A 24,767-nucleotide genomic window follows, 5' to 3' on the forward strand; every position below is an offset into this window, starting at 1 on the left:
CGGTGCACTCAGCTATGCTTTGTGAAATGCTGGAAATCAGATGTAGCCTGCAGCAAATCCCACAGCCAGTCTTAAGTATGATGACAAGAAGTACTGCAGCTCAGGACTGGCTAAAAAAGCACTTTTTCAAGGTAAGGACTTACAGCAGATGGCAGGTTCAAATCTGACTTGACACCAATTTGGCAGGAGCCTGCAGCTATAAATTCCTGCTGTTATTTCATCTAACAGTTTGCTTTGTGTTTCTCTCAGACTGTCTTGCTGTCACTCGCCCAATCACAGACAACAATTACTCACTGGGAATCAACAGCAAAAGTTGAGTCCCCGGTGAGCTTTACGGAGATACCAGTCTCACCACCAGGGTAAACAAACAAACAAACAAACAAAAATTGCCTTGCTTTTAGTTCATATTTTTTGTTTGTTTGTTTCTGATTATTAAAGGCTTGGCTGCCCTTGAACTGATCAGACATGGGAATGACTTCTGATTCCTGCAGCTTTCCTCCATGGCTGGCTGTCAGACAGGACCCTGCAGAGCTAAGGGATGTTTTCCAAAGGCCATCACAACAGCTGTGGCCCCACAACAGATCTTCAAAAACAGTCTCAGGGTTTGAGTTTTTCTCATTTATGCTCCCTATTGAGTCTATTATTTCATGTCATTAAAGCTATAAACCATGGAAGGCTGAAGGGCAGTTTTTAAGAAGCAATGTTGTGAAAACTTCACTCTCACAGACAAGCTGTGAATGCTGAAGGACTGCCTTATTCTAAATAATTTTAGCATACAGCTAAGTGTACAATCCTTTTCTAGTTTGCTCATGGCAAGAAAAACAAATACTTAAACAAAGACAAGTCAACTCCAGAATCTTTCAATACTTTTCCCTAAAAGCTATTACACATCCAATGAAATTACACTTCTATGATGCTGGAAAAGAACATATTTCTAATTAGACTGCTTTAATTTTCCTATTTACAGGGAAGACTTTTTAAAGGCTGTGAGCACAGACTCTCTAAAATGCTTAAATATACCACATTCATTATTATTTCCTGAGCCAGAAGACTAAGATTCACCCAGGACAGTACTGCTCATTTTGGGGTATTTATAGCTGCAATCTACAGTAGTAGAAATAACTACCAGCACTACAGCACTACTGCAGGAGGGGAGCCTGTAACAGCCAGATTATGTGCCCCAAACTCTGTACAGCACTTTGCAGAGACAGCAACAAATTAAGGCAGAGTACTCTTTGTTTGTGTTTTCAGTTTTCACAAAACCTCAACAGATCTCAAGCTTCAGAGCCACTGATCTCTTACAGACATTAAAAGCACTTACAGACTGCACACAGGAAGCAGCCAGAAAAGATGTTTGGGTAGAAATGTCATCCAGTTCAGTAAATGAGTCATCTTTCATGACTCCAGCCAGTGACTCAGACAATTCCTATACCAACTTGGGAGCAAACCTTCATCGAGTGCAAGTTGGGTAACACCAAGGAGAACCTCAGACACCCAAGTGCTCATTCCAAGAGAAAGCTATAAATGATTGCAAAGTTCCAGCTGCCATCAGCCGTCCCACGCCACAAACCTATTACAGAGACCTCCCCAGCTCCCAAAGTCTAGTTCTCTTTCTGCTCAAGGAGAGCTACAAAAGCATTTTCATTCTCTTATCTGCCCTGTACTTTTATCTGTTCCTGTTAATTTTCCCTCCAGGGAGCAGATTGAGAATATATTTTTATGTCTGGCTGTTTTGGAGAAGCACAAAAAACATGAAGAGCAATGATTTTCTTTTGCATAAAAACAAACTCAGTTTTTCTCTCACTGTGAATCTCACTCAAAGCATGCTTCTTCCTGCAAGAGATGGCATTTTCTTATCAGAACCTGAGTTGCAAGAAGGGTGACTGCGATATCTGCTCTCTGGGTGGGGAAGAAGAAGCAGGACCATACATCCTCCAGGCAAACCAGCTAAAGGAGCCAGGGGTTTCGTCTTTGGGAGATTACACTCTTCCTGGCATGCAGAGAAGCATGGACTCTCAACAGTAATATGTGATATTATCTGCTCCACAAGCTCAGTGTTAAGAGCAGAAAATCATTATATGGCTCAGCTACTTTCCTTTACAAAAGCCCGCAGCAAGAGTGGCAGTGTTTTAATTGGGAAGCTGAAGTCCTACCTTCTTTTCAAACCCCAGCTCCCAGCACAAGGATGCCAACACTTTACTGGCCAGCCCAATTAATATTCTCCTGCAGAGCTCAGAGGCACTGAACCGAGAATTCCCTTCTTAAAAAGGCACAAAACACCACCAAATCCTTATTCTGATTCTCTTTGGCATGTAACACTTTTCAGCGTCTCAACAAGAATGCACAGAAATAAATCGAGCTCCATAAACATCAGAGAACTACACTAATGCTTTGAAGCTTCATCCTTGTTGTTCCTGGGAGGTCTTCAGGAAAGTGCAACATAGCTGCAGAGGCTGCACACTATCACCCTTCTTTTATGCAGAGAGCGCAATTAATTGGAGAGACACTACCCTAAGAACAAAGCAGTAATTTTTTCCTCCCATCCAGTAGAACTGAGTGGGAAAAAGAAACACAAACCAAATTCAAACAAACAAAGCAAGTATCGTCTTATTTTCAATCATCAAACTCAACAACACATTCTCCAAACTTTGAAGGTGCTTAGCTCTCCATTGGGAGTACTCACCACTTGGAAGTTCTACAGTTGTTATCCTTGAAGGAGGAGAAGAGCCTGCATGATTTTTGGCTACAACACTAACTACACAGTCATTTCTTCCAAGTTTTATCTCAGTACTGTTTGAGGGCTCTGTGACTTCTTTATACTCCAATGGTTTCTCTAGCAGGTAGCAGGAAACTTCATGAGACACTATTTTTCCATTGGCTTCAGAAAGGGATAAGGGCTATGAACAGACACAGAGCACATTACAATCAAAATGGAAAAGCCAACAAACAAACAAAAACAAACAAACAAACAAACAAAAATAAGGCATAGGATAATATGAATGTAACGTCTCAGTCATATCTGATGAATGCATAGGACTACCAGGCAGAAAAGACAGTTATTCAAGTGTAACTTTAGAAATTAATATATAAGTTTGTAAGTTTACTAGTTTTCCCTGGGATGTATTAAAAATTTAATTGTTCCAGTAAAATGCTTCTCAATGCAAACTTTACATTGTAAGACTTCAGTAACTTCCCGTTTGGGCAAATACTTATCTCAGTGGATAGTTATATAAAAAGTTAAAAAAAATATATCTATTTACTATAAATTTCATTCATTTATAAATCTGTAGGAAAACAGATTTTCATAGTTAGATTACACAATATATTAACACTTTAAGTGTCCTATCTACCTTCCAGAAGATTTTTAGACTTTTTCCCGAAGGACTTCTCTCCCTCCAGATATCTGGTCCTCTTGCAGGAGCTAAGAAAAAAGAAGATTTTTTTTTCCAAGTTGCATACTAGACAATTTAATATCTATCAGAAAGCTGGCTTTTTAGATATCTGATTTTAAAAATACTTGGCTTCACAAGTTCCACACTTTATCATCAAAGAATTGAATAAACTTACGGGCTTCCAGTGTTGTGTGCTCCTCTATCCTGCTCCAGTCACTCCATCTCCAGAAGTGGTCAGCAGCCGAACAGCGTACCCTGAACCAGTATTTGGTATAGGGGTGCAGTGTGTTCAGCTGAGCTGTATAAGTCGAGGATTTTCCACCAGGCATGGAGACATTGTGCTGTTAAAAATTTACAGAATTTGACATGCTACGTATATATTTTTTTGTTTGTAGATTATGTTGAAAGCCAACACCTAAAACAGGTGGTATTTTCCCCCAAGAATACAGACTGTGTGAAAAAAAAAAAAAAAAGCTGCAGTCAAATCCTACATAGCTGTTGCTTGTCTAACTGATAGAAAGCAGTCTCTCCAAAGACACACAGAGCATACAGAGAAGCAGTGTGAGAACCCAACTATGCTTGGAGATTATTGAAATATGAAAGTATTTCCTATGCAGTCACCCTAAACAAAGGAAAAACACCTCAGATGTCTGTCAAAATGAAGTCATAAGTAGCACAGAAAAATGAAATATCAGTCAGTAACACTTCTGAGATATAAAATATGAAAAAGAGAGAGAACATGGACTTCATTTTCTCTGCTATAACTGTTCCCTAGAAGTGTAAGCCTTCAACAGGATGAACTCTGCACAGAGGAGCAAGCTGCAGCTTCCCACCAACCTTGTCTAGTCCCCCTCTCTTCTATAAGCTGCTCATGAGGCAAGCCAGGATTTCACCTTTGGTATTCAGAATCTGCACTCACACTGTGTGTGTGCACAGCAGACTGGGTGGACAGAAGACTTGCCAAAGGCAGTCCATCTGCACAAGAAGCTTATCATGCAACCTTCACGCTAGACAGACCTTCTTCCTTCAAAACATAGTATCCAAGTCCTACCCAGCTGACCTCTATTCACAGCTCTTACCACAGCACTACTCTCTCCTGTTATTCTTAAAATGGTGCAAGTCTATAGAACATTTCAGTTTCACGACTTCTTAAAAACCCCTAAGCCTGGGAATATGTTTTACTGATTCTAATTATAACACATGTGCATCACAGCTGCCAAAAACTGGACTCCAAGTGACTTTAAGCTGCAACTAATTGTGCATTTCTACAGCCAAACGACAACTTGAAAAATATAAAAAGGCCAACAATCTCTCATACGGATGGAGAAGCTTCTGAAAACATCCTCAAAATGCCATGTAAAAACCCGTAACAATTTCACAGCTACTTTTTTATTACAGAGGACACTCGGAGGTTTTTTATTAAGCAACCAAAGACAATGTAACAACGCTGTAAAAGCTTCTACCAAGCTGTGTGTGATGTTTCAAAATATCTGTAACTTAGGGCTCTGATGCAGGTGCAGCAAACTTTAAAGTTTGTAGCAGATGACCTTATCATCACTCACTGCTCCAGATTACTGACCTCATAGCAGTGCTCATAAGCAATTATGCACCCCAGGCTTCAAGCAGTGCAATTCAGGCTAAACAGAACTATGTAAAACTACTTTTTTTTTTTTTTTTTTGATTTTGAGCTGAGTTGGGGGTGGGTGATGCTCAAGCATCTGTTTCCACTGCTGACTGCTCCAGAAGCAGTAGCTGTTGGGAGCAGAGAAACACAGACAACTGTGAGTGAGGATATCTCACTACCACACCAAAATCCAACACAGCAGAGCTGTCAGAGCTGTTACTTACACGTAAAAGCCAGTTTCTTCCTCTGGTAATTCCCGATATCTATGATTTTCTCTGCAGTGCCTAGTCTCTGAGTACTACTTAGCACATCATTACAGAGCAAATACAAAAGCTTAAGGCTTCCACACTCTGAAAATGCTTTAAAAGCTTTTTAAAAATACTCTTATAAAGCATGCATTTACTACCACCCTATTATTTTAGAGACAACATATATAACAATTATGTTCAGTGTTAGCTGCATCACTTCTGTGGCTTGACTGACTTCATTCAAGGCTGTGCAATTAAGTGCAATTGGGTAAGAAAATACCCCTGCTAAAGATCGACCTGAGGAATAAGCATTGTTGAAAAGCAGCCTCTGAGGTTAATGTGCTCATATTATAAATTCAGGCTCTGTGCACTGAGACTGTGTAATTCAGCATCCACCTACCTGAGCTGGTCAGAGACACTCCATCTGAACACACGAACAAAGAATTTGGGGGTAAACCTCAGGATAGCTGAACAGGCAGTTTTGCCATTAGGCTTTCCCACTGACACAGATCAGCCGCGTGCTAAGTTAGGCAATAAGGTTGAAGGGCTCCAGCCAGTGAGACAGAGCACCAACACTGGGCAGCAGCCGGAAACCCAAACACTAGGAATCTGAACCCCACCCAAAACCACCACCTCCTACCCAGAGGTCCTCACCAGGGATTTACCTCCTGATACGCCAGTGAGAGAATCCTTCCCTATCCTGCCTCTACACCACTGACACACAAGTAGGTTTAGCAACTCTGTATTACAGCCACATACATGCCAAGTGCTGACAGCAAGCAAATGAAATGTTCTCTGAGGGAAATGGGGGGGAAAAAATAAACCAACTAAAGGTTACTAGAGGCAATCAGAAACAACCACTGTGGAAGTCTGCAGGGCAGCAGCAAAACCTGGAATGAATGCATGTTAATACAGCTTGCAACAGGAAGGACAGTCTGCACAGTTGGCAAAGACTGTTGTCTAAAGGGTCAGCATAAAATACTGTGCATGAAGGTATGAATACACCTTCTCAAAATACCAAATAATACCATGGTTAAACTGACCTTCCCCTAAACTACCTAAAAACAACCAACATAAGGAAAGCAGGCAACAATGGAGACAAGGACAACTTTTTCTGATTTTACTAGATGAACTCCTAGTCATTACTGTATTCATCACTTAATAAGATGACCATAATGAAGCTCTGAAAAAGATCAATATTTGAGCCAAAAAAATAAATCAGTAAAAACAACACTTACCAGTTTTTGCTCAGAGTGACCATTGCTAATTTCAATTTGACACAGAAGCCTGATTTCAGCAAAACTGCCATTTATAAACCAACGCAGATGGACGCTTGTAGAGCTGTTCCCAGAAACAGTTAACTTTTCCGGAGTTTTTGGATGAACTTAAAAATTAACAAAAAACAAACAACAACAACAGAAAACACTTATTGTAAGAAAAAATCATGTCAGTTTAGAAAAAAAATGTTTTTAAAAGATTGAAGAGAATCAGAAGAATAAATAAATTATTTGATTAGCACCTAGAATAGCTGGTGCTTCAAAGACACCTGCAAGCAGCCTCATTCCTAAAACGCTTCTTAGTTATCAAATGTGAAAACAAATTTACTTAAGCTGCATGTTATGGGCATGCGTGATAAGGAGCCGGAGATGCAGAAAAACATTTCATCTTCTACTTATTTCATCAAAACAGTGAAACACGGGCTATTTCAGAAGACCACAGTGACACGTGAAATTCACCCAACCTTGGGAACTTTGCAAGTTAGAACTTAAAATCTGCAGACTAGGACAGGGAAGGACTCCCAGATGAACTCTCCTTGTCCCAAACTCCCTCCATGCTAAATTGACCTGCCAATTTACTCTGACAATTGCAGTTTCAAGGTAGTTGTTGTTAGGAGACAAACAAAAAAATGCACAAACTTGAAATGCAAATTCAGTTTTTCAGACAAGTTGGCTGAACGCTGTAAGTATTGTGAACCCTTGAATACTAAGCTGTGGTTGTGGAGACAGAAAAGGATGGGGAAGAGAGTCAGCACCAGAAAGGTGGTCATCTTCTCTCTCTCCTTGATTATACTGAGTGTGCAATGAAGTAAGTTCACAACTGCAGATGATCAGGCTATTATCAACAGCAGGTAATGCTTCTGCTATTTTCTTTTAGATCCACTTCTTTATGCTTCAAATGCTTCTGATGTAAACCTGAATAATACTTTGCCGTATAAGCAGACACTGAAATACAGGGTCACTCACAGTTCATAAACTTATGTCTAAATTTTAATTATTAATGCATAATAGAGTACGAAGCAGCACATAAACAGCAGTTGCTCGTTATTAGATCACTAGCAGCATTTATCCATACAGCATTGTATCCAATCTGGTAGCACTGTCGGGGAGTACTGGAATCTCCTTGTACACCTAATCTTGCCTCAGGACATGTCCTAAGCTTTCTTTTCTTTTTTTTAAGTTCATATTATCTAAGGAAGCAGAATACTTGTGACAACAAAGCAAAATAATCACAAGCAGACCATGTCAGATTTCTTCCAAACCCCAAACAAACAAATGTCTAGCATGCAGTAACCGTATCTCTTTCCCTTTATAACTCTTACCTCTCTGACTTATATCAACCAAAAGTGATGCTTCTGTTTGTCCAATAGGATTTGAGACACCTAATAGGAAATTGTAGGTTTTTTGATCAGCCAGTACTGGAAAGCCACAAACACGCTCTTTGTTCATTTCATTTACTTCACAGGAAACATTTTTTCCAGATATCCTACAAAGCAAAAAAAAGTGGGGAAACAACTTATTTTTTTAACAAGATATTTTCTAGCAACAGTCAGAAGTCTAGACTGAAAACAGCACAGAACAATGGATTCACTGACACACGGCTTACAGAATGATTGCAGTGACATATCTAATACCTCAACACAGGTGAAAGTGGCATCAGTCATGACTTGCCCTGTTCTCACGTGAAACTCCTCTTCCACTAGCATAACATTTCCATCCTCTCACCTCTCAAAGGCTTGGAAAACGGGTAGGTCCTGTAAAACCACCTCACAAGCCACGACTAAGACTCTGATTTGAAGTATCTTTGTTCAGATCAGCATACATTTGCATTGGAATTATGTTCTTAATTGCCTTCTGAACTAAGGAGATATGACATATTACATCTTTCTATGGGCCCTGCCAAATGTAAACTAAGATTTGTTGCCTGGGTTACATCCACTACTCCCAGCCATTTTTAAATCAAAAGCAGGAGAGGCAGTCTGGTAACACCCAAGACTAGAGCTACATCTTTAAGGGTAAAAACCAGAGTGTCTACGTCTATGTCTATGTCTACGTCTATGTATGTATATGTATAGGAGTTGCTTTAATTACAATCAGCATAAACCTCTCATTCAGTTGCACAAGTTCAGTTTCCTCCTTTGGGCTTTTCTATTGGTGTGTGTTCTAGCTGAGCTTTGAGCTTTCTCCATGCCACATTCTCATTTCAATAGCTCAGTGTGGGCTGAGGACAAGGATGAGAATATTTACCCTGAAATGCATCATATTCATTTCATCACAGCTTTGGACTGTGCAAAACAAGCTGGAACTACATCCTCACTAATGAGCTAAATATGGGAAGCCAGTGACTGGAGCTTCTTTCCGTTGAATATCTGCTCTGTTTCATCCACCTCTTTGTACCCTACCCAATGACTTTTTTAGCACTAGCATCCTGGACAACATGCGTGACCATAACTCCTCATTCCTTCTGACTTGCTTCCAAAGCCACCATGAGACTCCATTTCCCATCTGTTGGGGTGACTCAGGCCTCTCCTGTCTCCCTTCCCTGACTGCTCTTCTGGCATTAAGGGCAGCCCTCCTCACCACGGGAATTTTGTTAACTCCTCATCAGCTTCTAATCATAGCTACCATGGAATCCCATTTGCAAGTGGGATTCCAAAAAAGTAATGATTTTTTCCAAAGTAAGGATTTTTCACTCTTAAGGCTTTAGACGGACTAGCATGGAAGACAAACTAGTAGAAAATCAGCCTTCACTTCTCTCTGTGGATGTTGCTGGTGTTACTTTTCCTTTTCAATGTCTTCCAGGTAACGCACGCTTTGCTTGCTCTACACGCTCCAGTTTGTGATGCTGGGAGAAGAATGGGAGCAGGCTTATTGCTATTTTCCTTAGTAGAGTTTGGGAAATGCCCCCTGGTCTGTCTTACAACTGCTTCTCAGTGAGTTTCTATCATCCTGCATAGCAGAAGCTCGGTAAATGTCTGAAAGAAGATCTGACACAAGCAGCACATATTAAATATATAAATAAATAAATAAATAAAAGAGTAAATGAATCCTTCCATCTCCCTGTATTCTCATATTGGTTTTATTCAGATGTTGGCAGCAGTTTGACACAATAAGCCCTTTATTTTGTCATGAGTCCATAATGGCAAAAGTCTTTGGGAAAAGCCATCCTTAATTCCCATTGCAATTTTGCAAAACTAGGGTAGGGTTCTCCAATTTTGTTTTTAGAGTTCAGTTCCAGCTTCCACAAAATATGTTAGGCTCCAAACAATGGAGACTTTATCTCATTTAAGCAGACATGGAGCAATTAGTCACAGGCAGCAACGGATATATTCCAGTTCTACCTTCCCACTCCTACAATGTTGAATTGTTTTACCTTTCAAATAAGCTGTACTTTGTTCCTCGTTTTCCGTATAGTCCACTGGGTCTACCTGGTTTCCAGGTGCATTTTATTAACTCAAAGTTCGATGTTTCACAGCTGAGGTTTTGGGGAATATCAGGGGCATCTGTAGCATAAAAGGAAACCAAATCAGTTAGACAATGTATTCCCAACCCAGTGTGACAGTTTTGGGCTGCTAGTTTCCTGAAAGCTTCACCGGTAGTTCTGTTTTTCTAATGGGTCCAGACTGTGTGCTGCACAACACATAGTAATATTTACTCTCCAACCATATAAATAACATTCTTAAATGAATAAATAAATAAATAAATGGATAATTACTATCAGCCCCAACTGACTAACACTTGACTTTAGACTTCTAAGTGGGTGGGTAAGCTGGTAAATCACATGCAAATATGTTCAGAAGCTCTAGGCTCTGACCTGGAAGTGTTTCACTAAAATTCTGCCAAGACATTTCCAAAATTGTGAGCGTCAGTTTAGCCACTGAGCAATTTACAAATGCTGTCAGTTACGTGTCACATTTTTTTACGTGCCATCCCCACCAGTGCTTCAAATTCTCCAGCCAAGTCACATTAAGAAGATGTTCCCTTTGGCATGAATTCCGCCCTGAATTTGAAAATTAAAGCAAGCCCTGAATGTCCCATTCTTTTCACCTTTGCTTTGAAAGTGCCTTTTTTTTTTTTTTTTTAAAGTTTGTTCTTCTCTCCCATACTATACCACTGTTGACTGCCTTCCTGGAGAAGACAGACAGTGCTTCCAACAGAGACGAGGTAACCAGGCTGATGTGAGGCTGTGCAGAGCCCTTATTTGAACTCCTGTACACTTTTTCTCAAGAGATAGCAGAAAAGCATCCATATAGCTGCTTTGCCAAAGAGGTACTAACACAAGAGGCAACAGTGGCAGGCTTAGTTCAGAACATGAGCAGAGGGCCAAAAAGAACACTTATTTTGCCAGAACTAAGCTAAGTGGTTTGGATACACATTTATTTCCTCTACCTTCTCTTCCCCAAATGTGTCTCATCAGCAATAGCATCCTGACAAGTCTTCTCCCTCCCTGCATAGTAGGTATGCTGGCAAGTACAAGAAACAGTGATAGAAAACAGAATTCACCACATCCCAGCTCTTAAAGTTTTCTGCAAAAACATGCAGCAGCATGGAAAACCCTAAGGGATTGTCACAGACTTCATACATGGAACACTGACTTATTTATGTGGAAGGTTCTTGCATAAAAGCAAACAGTGCACAAATAAGGTAAAAATTGCATCTCACTTTAAAATCATAAAAGGTTGGATTCTGTTTTGCATTCGCTATCACACTGAATATGCAAAGCTGGTGACAAGAGGCACAGCCTCGAACTGAGAACACACTTTTAAAATGAGTCCCTCAACCCCAAGGACCCTAAGTTCAAACATAAGTGTGTGCAATGGGGAACAGGAGCTATTGGAAGATGACAACCCTTGTAACCACTATGGTGAAAATACACAAAATGCTGAAGTGACCAATTATGGGAAAGAAGAACCATGTACTTTCAACAGTTTGTTTCAAAAGGTAGCTGTATCTGGAAGAGATTTCTGAGGCTGGCAAGGTTATGCAGAGAAGATACACAATAATTCAGCATCTTTAAAGAAATTTTTAAAAGAATACTTAAAAGATTATCTGGGAAAGATGAATTGTCAGCTGGATTCCTTCACTATCATTAGTTCCCAAGAAGCTACTGCCTGGAGGAGGATCTGTTACTGCTTCAAGTCTGTTTTATTACTTTCATTTGACTGGTTGCTAAATACTTTTTTTCACTTACAATTCCTGCTTTTCCTCTCCTTCCTCAGGACCAAACTGAAATTGATGTAAATCGAAAGTGATAGAAACTGAGAACAAATCTTCAACTGTTAATAAACTACTGAGTATTTCAGATAATGAAGAAGTGCCTTAGGAAGGGATATCAAGAAGGAAAGCTGACACTACACCAGCTTCTAGGAGAATCTCATATGTAGTTACACGGGTACTCCCTCCCCTCATCCTCTCAGTCCCTGTGTCTCCTCCATGTGATGGAGTTTCCACAAACAAGTTTGATGGGTCAACCCTGGCTATATGTACAGACTGAAGGATGAGAGGCTGGAGAGCAGCACCACAGGAAGGGATCTGGGAGTTTTGGTTGACGGGAAGTTGGACACGAGCCAGCAGTGTGCCCTGGCAGCCAGGAGGGCCAACCAAATCCTGGGGTGCATCAGGCATGGCACCGCTAGCTGGTCGAGGGAAGGGATTGTCCTGCTCTGCTCTGTGCTGGTGCGGCCTCACCTCCAGTACTGTGTGCAGGTTTGGGCACCACAGTACAAAAAGGACATAAAACTATTAGAAAGTGTTCAGAGGAGGGCTACAAAGATGGTGAAGGGTCTAGAGGGCAAGATGTGTGAGAAGCAGCAGTCCCTTGGTTTGTTCAGCCCAGAGCAGAGCAGGCTGAGGGGAGGCCTCACGGCGGCCTGCAGCTCCCTCACGAGGGGAGCGGAGGGGCAGGCGCTGAGCTCTGCTCTCTGGGGACAGCGACAGGACCGAGGGAACGGCATGGAGCTGGGACAGGGGAGGGTCGGGCTGGGTGTTAGGGAAAGGTTCTGCTCCCAGAGGGTGCTCGGGCACTGGGACAGGCTCCCCAGGGCAGTGCTCACAGCACAGAGCTGCTGGAGTTCAAGAAGCATTTGAACAATGCTCTCAGACATAGGGTTTCATATTTGGGTGGTGTGGAGCCAGGAGCGGGACTTGATGATCCTTACTTGTGGGTCCCTCCCAACTCAGCATATTCTATGATTCTATGACTATAAGTTAAATCCCAGTTCACCCTCAGAAACTAAAAGCCAGAAAATAGCAGGGGAGCCACAATAGCATCTGTTTACTAGCAGAACCCTAAGATTCTCAAAATTATTTTGATTTTCATAAGGTTAGTAAACATAATTATACATACATCCCACAAACAAGACAGTTCCATCCATCCCATCCTCAGACAGACTGCACACTACATTTGTCCCACTGGTATCTGAAGCACTGGCATTTAGCACTCTGATTGCACTGCTCCGACTGCTTAGACGTATTAGTGGGTATGCTTCTGGTCCATAAGTCATCCGTTTTATCTGCTGTCCTTCTTCATGAACACAACAAATTGTCACATCTGAACCCACTGCCACTACAGTATCCTGAGGAAAAACCCCACTCCCATGGGGCTCGGTATCTTTTCCTAGCAGAGAAGGAAGAAAAGAAAACAAAAACAAAACCAAAACAAAACATGAACAATTCACGACAAATATGGTGTCAATCAGCTAAAGCATGTCTCAGGAGTACATCAGTGCACTCAAATCAATGTTTACTAGGTTTCATTAACTAACGATTACATCATTTCTCTATCCAAAATGCCCCCGCAAGCAGCAAGTCATCAAAGCCTTTTCCTCTTACTTTGGTTTACTTTTCATAAAGCCATCAATGTCTGTGTGGTCGTATGGAAACAAACGTACCAGGGGACTCTTCTACTGGGCTCCAGTCACTCCAATCCTTGTGGCCAACAAACTGTGTTACATTAATATAACAGCGAATCTTCACATAGTGTGACGTACACTCCAAAGGCATATCAGATGTCCAGTTCCAAGAAAGAATGATGTCTTCATGGGTCAGTTTTGAATAGTAAGTTACCTACAAAGTTTTCCCCCCAAAAAACAAAGAGAGCTTATGAACAGTTGTTAACAAAGACATACAATCTTAGAGCTGTCAATGGAATGGCAAATTAAACGAGGTAAATAACTAACTCCTGGCAGGTGGTCAGGCTGTCTCACCTAACTTTCAGTTTCTTCGTGAATTTACTTTAATAAAAGCCTGAGATGCTGAACAGCCCACCAGCCAGGTAAACTACCAGGAATACCATAGGGTAGACATTTGAGGGGTAGCAGGCAGCTAGGCATACGTTTCAAAAGGTATATGTTGCACCTCAGAATACAGGGCTTCTCCTAGACTGGGCTATGTTCCAACATTTCCAAAACAAAATTCTTCCAAATTTCAGTAACAGGCTACGTATTTTGTAGTTTCTCCAACCTAAAAAGCATAGAATAGGGCTACAAATTCACCTAGAAAAACTGGGGGTTCCATTTGATGATCTCTGGTTAAATTCATGATATTGAACTGTGTCCTCAGGATACCTGCTGGTGTATATATATTGCCTAATGACCTCCTGCAAAACATAATCTTTCAGAAAAGAGTTTCTTTCATGTAATGCAAGGTTAAGGAATCTAGTGATTTACTGGTGAAAAAACAATGCATTGTTTGAAAGAACAGTTCTGGGGTAATTTGAATTGGCTTTTTTATTTATTTTGAAGAAATTAGTAAAACCTGAATACTCACCGTCAGAACAAAAAAGATCCATTTCATATGAAAAATCTACAGCTTCCATAAATAATATGCAGAAGCATATTCATTTTGGTACCTATTTATCACCATTCCTGTAAGTGAGATGCTGCACAAATAACAGCAATGACAGCCCCTTGCCTAAAAAGTTTTAAAAACTCCAGAAACTGAGGCACTGCAAAGAGAATACCCTTTACAAATGCATCAGAGACAGAGGAAAACATAATTTATTCCCATTTTGAATAAATTGCTTGCTATACTTAAACAGGCACAGAACTTCTGAGTGATTAGTTTGGCTATGTCATCTGAACTTTTCTTTTGGGAAGGTATCACAAGGAAAAGTCACAATGAAAAGCACACTGAACATTCACAGACCACCAAGACCTGAGACACCACTGGAGAAATAAAGCAGAAACAATGGTGTAAAATATCTGTCAAATTCATAAGCAAGTTCTAAATTAAAAGAAAAAAAAAGTACTAGATTTTAAAAATAAGCAAAAAAATGCTGGAAGTGTAAGTACTGACAGTTTAACATCCAGTGTCTGCACATAGCTTTGAAAGCTACCAAAAAGTTACCTACCAGCAGCATGACTACACACAGGTTCTGCAAAGCCCTACAATCTGCATTACTCTCAGCTTTCTTCAAATGACCTCCTACATTACTGGGGGCAAAAACTGCATACATATGTTTTTCATAAAGGACTTACTTGTGTGACTTTTTCCATTGTTTCCTTACGGAGAATCTCAATCTGCCAAAAGGCATCCAGTCCATATGGGAAGATTGATCCGTTATCACTCCACTTCAGAGTTAATGTGGAAGTTGGAAAGTCAGGTGTTAAACTAAGAATGTGTGGAGCAAGTGGAATAAATGCTTGAAAAAGAGAAGGGGGGAGGAAAAAACCACATTCAAGTTATTAGTCAGCAACACTAACCCTACAGGTGTTTAACAGGCACATCTGTGCTCTGAGTTGGCTACTAGCCATACAAACACGTAACTCAACCTCTGTGATTAGAACAAGATGTGCTCTGTCATTACTTGAACAGCAAAGTTCCCAGGAAAGCACAGGTGCTGACGAGTCGCCAGGTAGCAGTTTCTTCTAACATCTCAGCATGCAGACATGTGAGTAAGTGATCATGAATATAACTCTTCATAATGTGTAGCAAGGAAGGCATGGTATTTTTCACAGCTTTCAACCAATGCCACAGAGAGTGTACATGATAACTGAAGTATACATAAGAATTCAACTAGGGAGGAGGATGTAAAATTCTCCAAAGAAAGAAGGGAGGGTTGCAGAAAAGGGGGGATTCACAACAAAAGCAAGACCAGAGAGATAGGAGAGCAGAAGCACAGTGTGAAAGAAGCTCACATGAGGCTCTGGAGAGGATCATGAGGAATATGATTTTAAGCTACAAGAAATATGAAAGGCATGACATGGTGATGGGGACAGGACAGGGACATTAAACAGAAACATCTCTTCTACAAATGGGTGGTGGTGAAGCAAGAGGCTGAGAAGCAGGCAAGGTTATAGCAGTTCAAGTGGAATTGGGCCTGGTGCAGGATAAATCCTGTTTTTTAAATGTGTGATTTATCCGGCTTGGGTCCTGGCCAAGGCTTTGAGAGCCTGCAACATGTTCAGCACGATTAACACGCTATGCAGGATATCTTGTGAGGAACCGGAGAGGCCCATCCTGCCTCGAGGCAGCAAGATGCTGGGGGACCCAGTCTGTTCCCCACATATTTTTTAGTTTTGTTTTGTTCAAGTTTCTAAGCTGCTTTCAGTGGAAGAGAAAACTGAGCCATGGATAAGAGGGGCTACTGAATTTAGAGTTGGGGTGCATTACAGGAATATGGGGGCAAGCAAAAAACAAAGACTAAATTATAAGCAAGTGTGGCAGATGGTGCCAATATTATCTTCAGCTTACAACTGATGAACCTGGATGATTAGTGAAGCTGTAACTGGAACTGAGAAGTACCAAAAGACATAAAGCTGAAGGAAAAAACAGCTGTCAAGTAGTCCAAGTTTTAAGTTCTGCTTCTATAAGAAATACTTGGAAGCAGCTAGTGATGCTAAACCTGACGAACAGGGAAAGGTGAAATCGGAAATCTACAGCATAAAGCCAATGGCTAAAACCATTGGAACAGATTGCATTGGGGTAGGGAGGGGAGATAGAGATTGCTATTTTAACAAAACAGCTATAAAGATGGAGAATGTGTAAGTACATACACTTGCTGAATGAAACTCAAGGCAGGGAGGCTGCAAGCATACATACTGACTAGGATAAGAGAATCTGCTTTTGAACACTGAAAACCAAACTCAGGGAAATTTCCTCAGAGCCAACCAAGCCGCAGTGCTATTATCTTGGTAGGAGGCAATTGAGTGTAGAGCACCTCAACCTAGAGATGGTTTCATGCTTTCTTCTACCTTTAGAAGAAAGGAATTAGGAAAATTTCTATGTCATTGACTCCAATATGATTCACCCCAGCTTCCACGCATAGATGTATTTGCTCAGTTTCATATACATTTGAACAGAATGGTTAAGTTGAATATATATTAAGGAAATATGAGCCTGTGAGGAGTGACACTTGATATAACTACCCTTAAAGTACTGCAAAATTGCAGGAATAAACTACTTCATTCTGGAGTGGTTCAGCATTTCAGAGAGGAGAATGGGCACTAGAAAGTTTAATTTGCCTTTTGCAAGTCAAGTCTGAGCAAATGCACTTTATGCTCTGTGTAGGTACTTCAGAATGTAGAGTAGTAACTATTTTTTTTTTACTTTTTTTTTTTAAACTTATTTGTATTTACAGTAGTAACTATTTTATTTTTCTGCGTAACAATGAAAACAATGACACAGATTGATTAGGCGACTGTAACAGCATTGGGCTTTGTATCCTCCTCACTATTTGTCCCCCGTTTCTCTGCTAGGATATATGCATAGAGGGGTGTTCTTTCTCTCCCTGAGGGAGGAGAGAAAACAACCTTTTATATATGCGTAGATTCATAAGGACTTAGCACATCAACATTTTACATACAGGAATACTGCCAAAGAAAACTGCAAGCATATACAACTGAAGAGCATTTTTAATCATAGTATAAAGGCTTTATGTACGTACATAAAACCTGACACTTACAGATGTCTTTCTTGCGAATTTCAAATTCTCTGGTAGCAAAAGGAGTTCCAGAAATGCTGTTTGTGGTTATTTTAATGGTGGTGGAGCTCTCTGGGACTGGAATCTCAACCCTTTTCTCCTTAGTTTTAAAACACTCTGTAAGAGGGTGGTCACTGAAAAAAACAGAGAGGATTAAGCAGGTATTTCAGCTGATAGGAAGTTCAGACAAGTTAAGTCTTGTTCCTAGGATACCAATAAAACACAAATTCCCTGAAATATAACGAAAAGAGCTCCATATCAAATCTTATGAAGGAGTAACACTTGCATGGGCTTTGGTTAGCATCAGATTAACAGGCATTCCTTTTTCTTTCAAGACTTTTCATAGTGGCAGACCATGCACTAGCTGTATGATTTAGCTACCCAGCTGTTAAGAGAACACCTCAAAGTGAAAAACTGACTTTTTAACCAGAAGACACATTTCTAAAACATATAGTCACCATGAATCAAAGTAAATAAATAAAATATCAAAATAAATATCAAAATAAACTAAATTAAAAAAGGAAAACCCAATAGTATTCCTGCTCTTTCCTTATATTTCCTGACTCCTTCTCCCTTCATTTCTTCCCTAAGTGATGGCATATGGATGCAAACCGCATGTTCACCCATCTGTGTCCCCATCTCAAAACAAATCCTTCAGCTCCCTGCTGCTGTTCAGCTAGTAGGGGAAGAGCAGAGGGTAGGGGAGAGAACGACTAAGATTCCAGATGGAAATCCAGTCTGCACATTATGTTTGTGCAGTGCTCAGCACAATGTGATCTGGCCTTTGTCTGGAGGTCGTAGATACATACCTAAAACAACAATGCATGGGTCAACTCCCGTTGCTCATAATCATTGATATGCAACTAGAAAGGAAAAAAATTTGGAAAAATCCAAATCTTCCTCTTGGGGCAATGATGGGAGGAAGGAAAGCAAAGAGAACAATGCCAGACTTCCTGCTGAGAGATTATTATTCACTTATGAACTGGAACAGGACCCTGGAACTCCTATCGGCTAGAGTCAAGAACTTGAGCTGAGCTTTCCAGATTCACGCAAAACACTGGACTAGTGAAAGCCAGTTGAGACCTGAGTGCTCAGAACAGCACTCATTCCTCTTCTGTACTGGGATATCACTAGAGATTGTTTGGGAAACTGAAAAACAAAATCTCTTTCCCTCAGGGAGGTCTGCTCAAAGCTCATCCCTCAGACTCTGCTTTGGGGTCCCAAGCTTGCTCTGCTTTGCTAAGGAGAAACAGCAGCAGCTTTTTAGCTGTTGTTCTGAGGCCAGTACCTCATCAACTCTGCACTCCTGAACTCTGGCCACAGTATCACATATATGCAATTTTTGTATAGAAATGATAGCTGGCAACACGGGAGGAATAACTAGACAAAGAAAAGCATGTAGGTGGAAGAAGTGCAGCCAAGTCCTGGGACCCCAAGGAAAAGTCTGGGCCGCCTGCAGAATTTACAGGAAAAAAGACAGTACAAATATCTGGACTGGGGGCAGGATTAAGATGCAAAAAGGATTTGAACTCATCCCTAGCACATGATAAGTATTTGGCAGGCCCACGGCATGGGGAATTGCAGATGTAGATCTCCTTAGTGAAAAACATACTGAAGATTCAAGTTTTTTAATGTTTCTTGAAATCTTCAACTGTGCATTTACTTCGGACAGGCTATTGCAATTGTGGATTTATCTTCATATTACCTCTAACACAATGATCTCCAGACAACTTAAAATTTATATATGTTATAAGACAGCCACCAAGAGATTTTTAATGTTTTTCCACATGTGAATCTTGACACTTATGTCATATATTCTACCACTTTGGCACGTAACATCAGGATTTTCTTCTTCCAACTATCATTTCCTTTTGGATTGAACGTGGTATGAAGATGTCCCTTATGAAAACTCTGAGCAAGGGATAGGTGGATACACAGAGAACTCTGAGTAAATGAGAGGATCTTCCAGCCCTTTGAAGAGAGCAAGCAGGAGATTTTGGCAAGAGAACTGTTAGCATGAAAAAAAACTGCCAGAAACCCCTCCATTGCCTGAGTTAACATTGCCTGAAGAGAGCACCACCCAAGGACAACCAACAGGCAGATTCTTAGGAAACAGCAGCATCACAAATTCCATGGGCTGCAACTGAGTCATAACTGTACTTTCATCACAGTTTGGTAGTTTGCAACCAGGTATATATACTTACATGGTGGTGTAACAAAAGTCAGTTTGTCCATGTCTTCTTCTAGAAGATACATCCCATGTACAGACCATTTTACGTAAATTGTGCGTGACACATTTTAAGTTCTGGGGGTCTCCTGGAGAACCTGAAATCATGTAAGAACTTCAGTGATCAACTGCAAAACAACTGCTATTGTTCATATCTATAGCCATTATTTTTACATGTTTACCGCATACGTGTCTGACTGGTATTTTAAAACTGTTGAATGATTTTTGTGTGCCTTATTACAGACAACCACAGACTGTGACAACCACACTACTTTCTAGAAGTACCCGAAATCTGGGTTTATATTTGTGTGCAATGACACAGGCAGCTGTCTCCATTCCTAGCCTAGCCTAATAAGCAGGCTTTGGGCCAATGGCAAAACCGCAAGCTTTGATGATAAACTTAATGAGTTTTTTGCTCTCCTCTGTTGTCCCACATGGAGGCCAATTAATGATAGAAGGGCAATTAATGATAATGTGTGAAATTGTCGCAGACAGCTGACATATACAGCAAGAAGGTCTCAATGCAGACATTTACACCAAGTGCATATGCAGGCTATCACAGTTACATTGTGGAGAACTTAACACCCAGCTTTGCACTGGTTTACAAAATGCCACTGGCTGCTGGAAAGCAGAGACCAGGCCTGGCAATACCTCTATCCTAAGAACAGTGGGGAACCACAGAGGTGAAGATTTTTGAACATACATATACTAGGAAAACAACATAATTAAGTGTTGTCACTATAGAGATACAGAGAAAAAGTAATTGTTGAATTATATACACTCACCTATCTCCTGACTATGTACTAAGCTTGTTAAACATAAAATAGCTAGTGCTAAAAGACAGCGGAGGCTTGGATTCTTCCTCATTCTTCTAGTGTTTGTTTTCCAAATGGCAGCTTCAAGTAGGAATAAGCATCATCTTCTAACAAGCTGGTCAGTTCTAAAATTAAAAACAAAAACAAACAAAAAACCTTTGAAATTCCAGAGTTGGCACTCCACAAACGCCACTTTTTGTTCCATCTATTTTTCTTCTACCGTGCTGACCCCAGGCATAGTATTGCCTTTCCTTTCTTTGTCTGGCAAACAAACCTTTTTCACTATTTTCACTGCCCCAACCACTTCCTTGATGCATGCTTTTTCAGCAAGACATTTCAAAGATAACCTTAGGAATCACATGCATGGAAAATTCAACTGTCCACAGACCTCTGTCAGGACTACCTGATGCCAGAACAGAATAGACATGGCAGCATATACCCCTAGAACAGATTTTTTTTTTTTATTTTTTCCAATTTAGATCATGTGTCACATTCACAAAGGGTCCTGGGTACCATGAATGCAAATATCCCCTGCTTTGGGTAAAGGTCTAAGGGGACAGGGTAGTTCATCCAGTTTCCTTTGCTCACTTCTCATATTGTTGCTACTCAAAGCCATGGGATGCCTGAGACACTGCAGAACCAGAGCTCATCAGCCAGGATCACCGGTTCAGACCAGTGCTAAATAATTTCTGAAGGAAAAAAAAAAAAAAAAAGACAGCCATTTCTGTGTCCCTGGATACTTGCTGCTCTAAATATTGACCTTAAGGTAAAAAAATATCTAGAATATTATGTTTAATGTGTTCTTTGAAGATTAATGGGTTGCATGTTTTCCAATGAGAAGTTCATCAGGATCTGAGGAGCGCATTCAGTTCCACCCACACACTGGCCAACATCAGGTTTTGCTCTCAAAAAGAAAACTGCAGGAAAGCTTATCTTCAAGCTCAGCCAGTCCCTGAAGCATTGTTTCCCAAACCACCTGAAAGCTTTGAAAACATGAGCATCCTCTCAGAGACTCCTCCGTGTATCAAAGGGCCTTCTTGTAGTGACAAAGATCAGGAGCTGGAAAATTTTCACATAGGAATACAGCCGAGCCAGTCTGTCCTACAGGGTAGTTTTCTATAACTCACATTTTGTTCAGACTAGTTCTTTCAAAAGATGTCTCAAGTGGAAAAGCACCTGACCTTGTCTTAGAAGTCTCTTCCAAAGCTAGATGCACATCACTGCCAGAATTACAAGCTTTGTCTAAAGGCTTCTGGTAATTTTAAAAGAAATCTCCCTTTATAAAGTCCTCTGCAGTCAACAGGAGGATGTTTCCTCATGCCTTCAATGTGTTTTTTTGTTTGTTTGTTTTTATTATTAATATATTTTTTCTTAAGAAAGTCTCCCTCATGGATGAGCTGGGAATGCTACAAATGCTCCTCTGTCCCTCACCAATCTGTCTGTACTATGTGAGGAGAAACATAGAAACACAGCAGCACTACATCAAACAATACAGACCTGTTCACAAATGGCCCCTTCTCTCCTTTCTCTTGGTCTGCAATAGCCACACTGAGGGAAGGGCCCAGACAGCACACAAGCTAATAGAAATGCTATGGTAAAGGTCAATATTATATTTGGAAGGAAGAAACACCCTTAAAACTTCCAACTTATTCTATTTTTACCATGTTCCCAAGTGAGTTCTTCAGAACCCACTAAACATACACTAATTTAAGCTATACAACTCCTAGACACATTAAATTCTTATTTTTATACATTCCTAAACTGTAATATCCATGCCACGCAATTTGGTAAGGGCCGTATCAGGAGTGAGGGTTGACAAATCCATATTCAGGTAAAGATGAATTATGAACCTGCCAGCACTTAAAATGTAATACTCTCAATGGACGATGCACCCCACTCCATTTTGGCATCTCTTCAGGGCCTCATATCGTATTTGTCCATGTCACTAATAGAAATCCATGACATGAGCTCCAGGCTTAAACTTTGCTCACAACTCTCTCACTTCAGCAGGAATGTGAAGACCACTTGGACAGACTTGGGAGTTACATGAACAAAATGACTGACTTCCTTTATATATATACATATATATATATATATATATGCAAATTACAATGTCTTGTTTGTCAGTACTTAAGGTATTTCTTCAAAGGCCATTTCAGGTTTGCAGAAAAGTCCATAACCAAAATTTCAAGCTGTATATCAAAATTAGACGACAGTGCCCTGTTAGCTTGTAGAAACCACAGACAAAATAGAAAAAAGGGAAAGCACCGATACCACTTGAAGCAGAGAAAACTGTGGACTGTGAAGTTAATTAAACCTCAAACCACTCACTTTCTAAACACACAGCTGTACAAGACTGTGCGAAACCTGTTTGGTCATGCCAGGTTTCCGAGGAAGAGTCAGCAGCTACATGTGTGTGTGATTCAAGAAAACCTGCTTCTCTGCACTCTTTACTGTATAGTACCCCCACATCAGAAGTTTCAGTAGTAACATTATCACAGTGAATTACAAGAAATTTGAGTAATTTCTCCTAAATCAAGCACAGTTTTAGTTTCTGTTTCAGAGTCAGATAGAGGCACCAAGGGGAACCTATGTACTTTCAGGCAAAGCATGATGAGTATCTTGTAAACCGCAATCTTTCGTAAGAAGCGTAGACTCCCTGGCTCTTGTCATCTCATAAACATACTAGAGCTTGCTGAAAAGTTGGCAATTCAAAGACTCATGTCCGATAATTAAATCCATTAGTCAGGAGAAAAGATCCCCATTTATAGGCTTGTTTTAATTATAAAGTTACAAAATAATTGGAATAATTTTAAAATAGGAAGTTCGCTTTCTTTGGATGAAAGTTTCCTTCCATCGGCTCCAGGCTAATCCAAACAAGACATGGAGGTTTTTCCTTACTCTGGAGAGTACTGAAAAGCATGTTACCCTCTACGTAGAGGTACTGTTAAGATGGCATTGGGCTGTATACGATTTAAAGATATAAATTTAGGACAAGAGAGCTGAGCTTTGCGAGGGGATGGCAAAACCTTGACCAAGGCTGGCTGTAGCACAACAGGAGCAGCTGCTGGTAAGTGTAAAGGCCTTTAAGTCTTCATTTTTAAAAACGAGATGAAGCAGGTAAACCCAGTCTCTCCACCAGAAAGAGTAACTGCAACTAAATCTTTTTTAACTGATGTCCATCTTAAGAACCACCACTGACAGGACGTCCCATAACAACCTCATCTCCCTGGGCAATCTATTCATGTCACTTCACTGGTACCACCCTTAGTATTATTCCCCATCTGCTGCACAACCATCTCTTGCTCCTTTTCAAGGACATTACTTCATCCTGTCTCCAGCAGACAAAGCACTTTTATCATCTGCCTTGCAGCAGCCTTTTACACAGAAGATGACTGACACCAGGTTTCTACTAGTTCATTCCTTAAAAACTCACTTTTTTCACCATATACCAGTCTCAGTTTCTAGATTTCTGATCATTCCTGTAACATTCCTGATCATTCATTCAAAGCGTTTCTGTCCTCTGAGGTCTCGAGCATTATCAAGCACAATGAAAGAACTTTTCTAAGGCAAACCTATGTGTAGCACGTGTTTACACAGCTCATGCCATATTTGCTTTTCTCTCAGCGTTCAGACCTTGTTGACTCAATTTCAGTTTGTGATCCAGCCCCGGATACTGCTGTATAAAGCTGCCACGTAGCTGTTTATCTAGTACTTCAGACTCCAATCTCATCCTCAAATGGACTGCAAACCTCCTGACTTAGCATGAGTACATTCGCACAATAAATTCTCCTTTAAAAAATTGCCTGAAAAGATCTTTCACTTTTGAAATTTTAAAATAAGGAAAAACTCTCCATAACCCTACGCTCAGGATTGTGTGTGAATCCAAAAGATATTTGTGTGCAAATTTATGCCATACCAGCAGCAAAGGCTTCAGTATATAATTGCCCATATTTAAGATCAGCTGCTAAAAACAAGATTCCACAGTAACTGTGCAGAAAGTTACAATATACGAACGTATTCTGACTTCTGCTCAGGGCTCTATGGTGTGGAACTGACCCCTTGTCCCTGTGGTCAGCCATTTTAAACTGCTTTTTATGCAGATAACCTAGCAAGGAATAAATAGATTCAGATTCTTAACCACTGAAGTCAGTGGGTGACAGCCCTTACAAAATTCAATGTACGCATGCACACACATGCATGCTCACAGAGGAAGTAGCCTCATGCCAGCCAAGAGAAGATCAATGCAAACTGTGGATTTTT

The 24,767-nt window shown here is 40.5% G+C and overlaps 1 protein-coding gene across 2 annotated transcripts in view; it reads right to left on the minus strand.

Moving 5' to 3' along the window:
• The window catches only part of LOC106036329 (LIF receptor subunit alpha), a 56,551-nt gene that overhangs the window by 14,635 nt on the left and 17,149 nt on the right, over positions 1-24,767 (minus strand). For both annotated transcript variants that reach the window (XM_066988901.1, XM_048057475.2), the window contains exons 3-14: positions 20,475-20,629; positions 19,667-19,787; positions 17,445-17,596; positions 15,019-15,182; positions 13,432-13,606; positions 12,888-13,157; positions 9,915-10,044; positions 7,864-8,027; positions 6,503-6,648; positions 3,568-3,733; positions 3,351-3,421; positions 2,684-2,897 (exon numbers count right to left, since the gene is read on the minus strand). In XM_066988901.1, coding sequence (XP_066845002.1) covers positions 2,684-2,897; positions 3,351-3,421; positions 3,568-3,733; positions 6,503-6,648; positions 7,864-8,027; positions 9,915-10,044; positions 12,888-13,157; positions 13,432-13,606; positions 15,019-15,182; positions 17,445-17,596; positions 19,667-19,787; positions 20,475-20,556 — 1,855 coding nt within the window. In that variant the 5' untranslated portion in view covers positions 20,557-20,629. The remainder of the gene's footprint in view (positions 1-2,683; positions 2,898-3,350; positions 3,422-3,567; positions 3,734-6,502; positions 6,649-7,863; positions 8,028-9,914; positions 10,045-12,887; positions 13,158-13,431; positions 13,607-15,018; positions 15,183-17,444; positions 17,597-19,666; positions 19,788-20,474; positions 20,630-24,767) is intronic.

This window comes from Anser cygnoides, chromosome Z, assembly GCF_040182565.1.
Source record: "Anser cygnoides isolate HZ-2024a breed goose chromosome Z, Taihu_goose_T2T_genome, whole genome shotgun sequence".
NCBI lineage: Eukaryota > Metazoa > Chordata > Aves > Anseriformes > Anatidae > Anser > Anser cygnoides.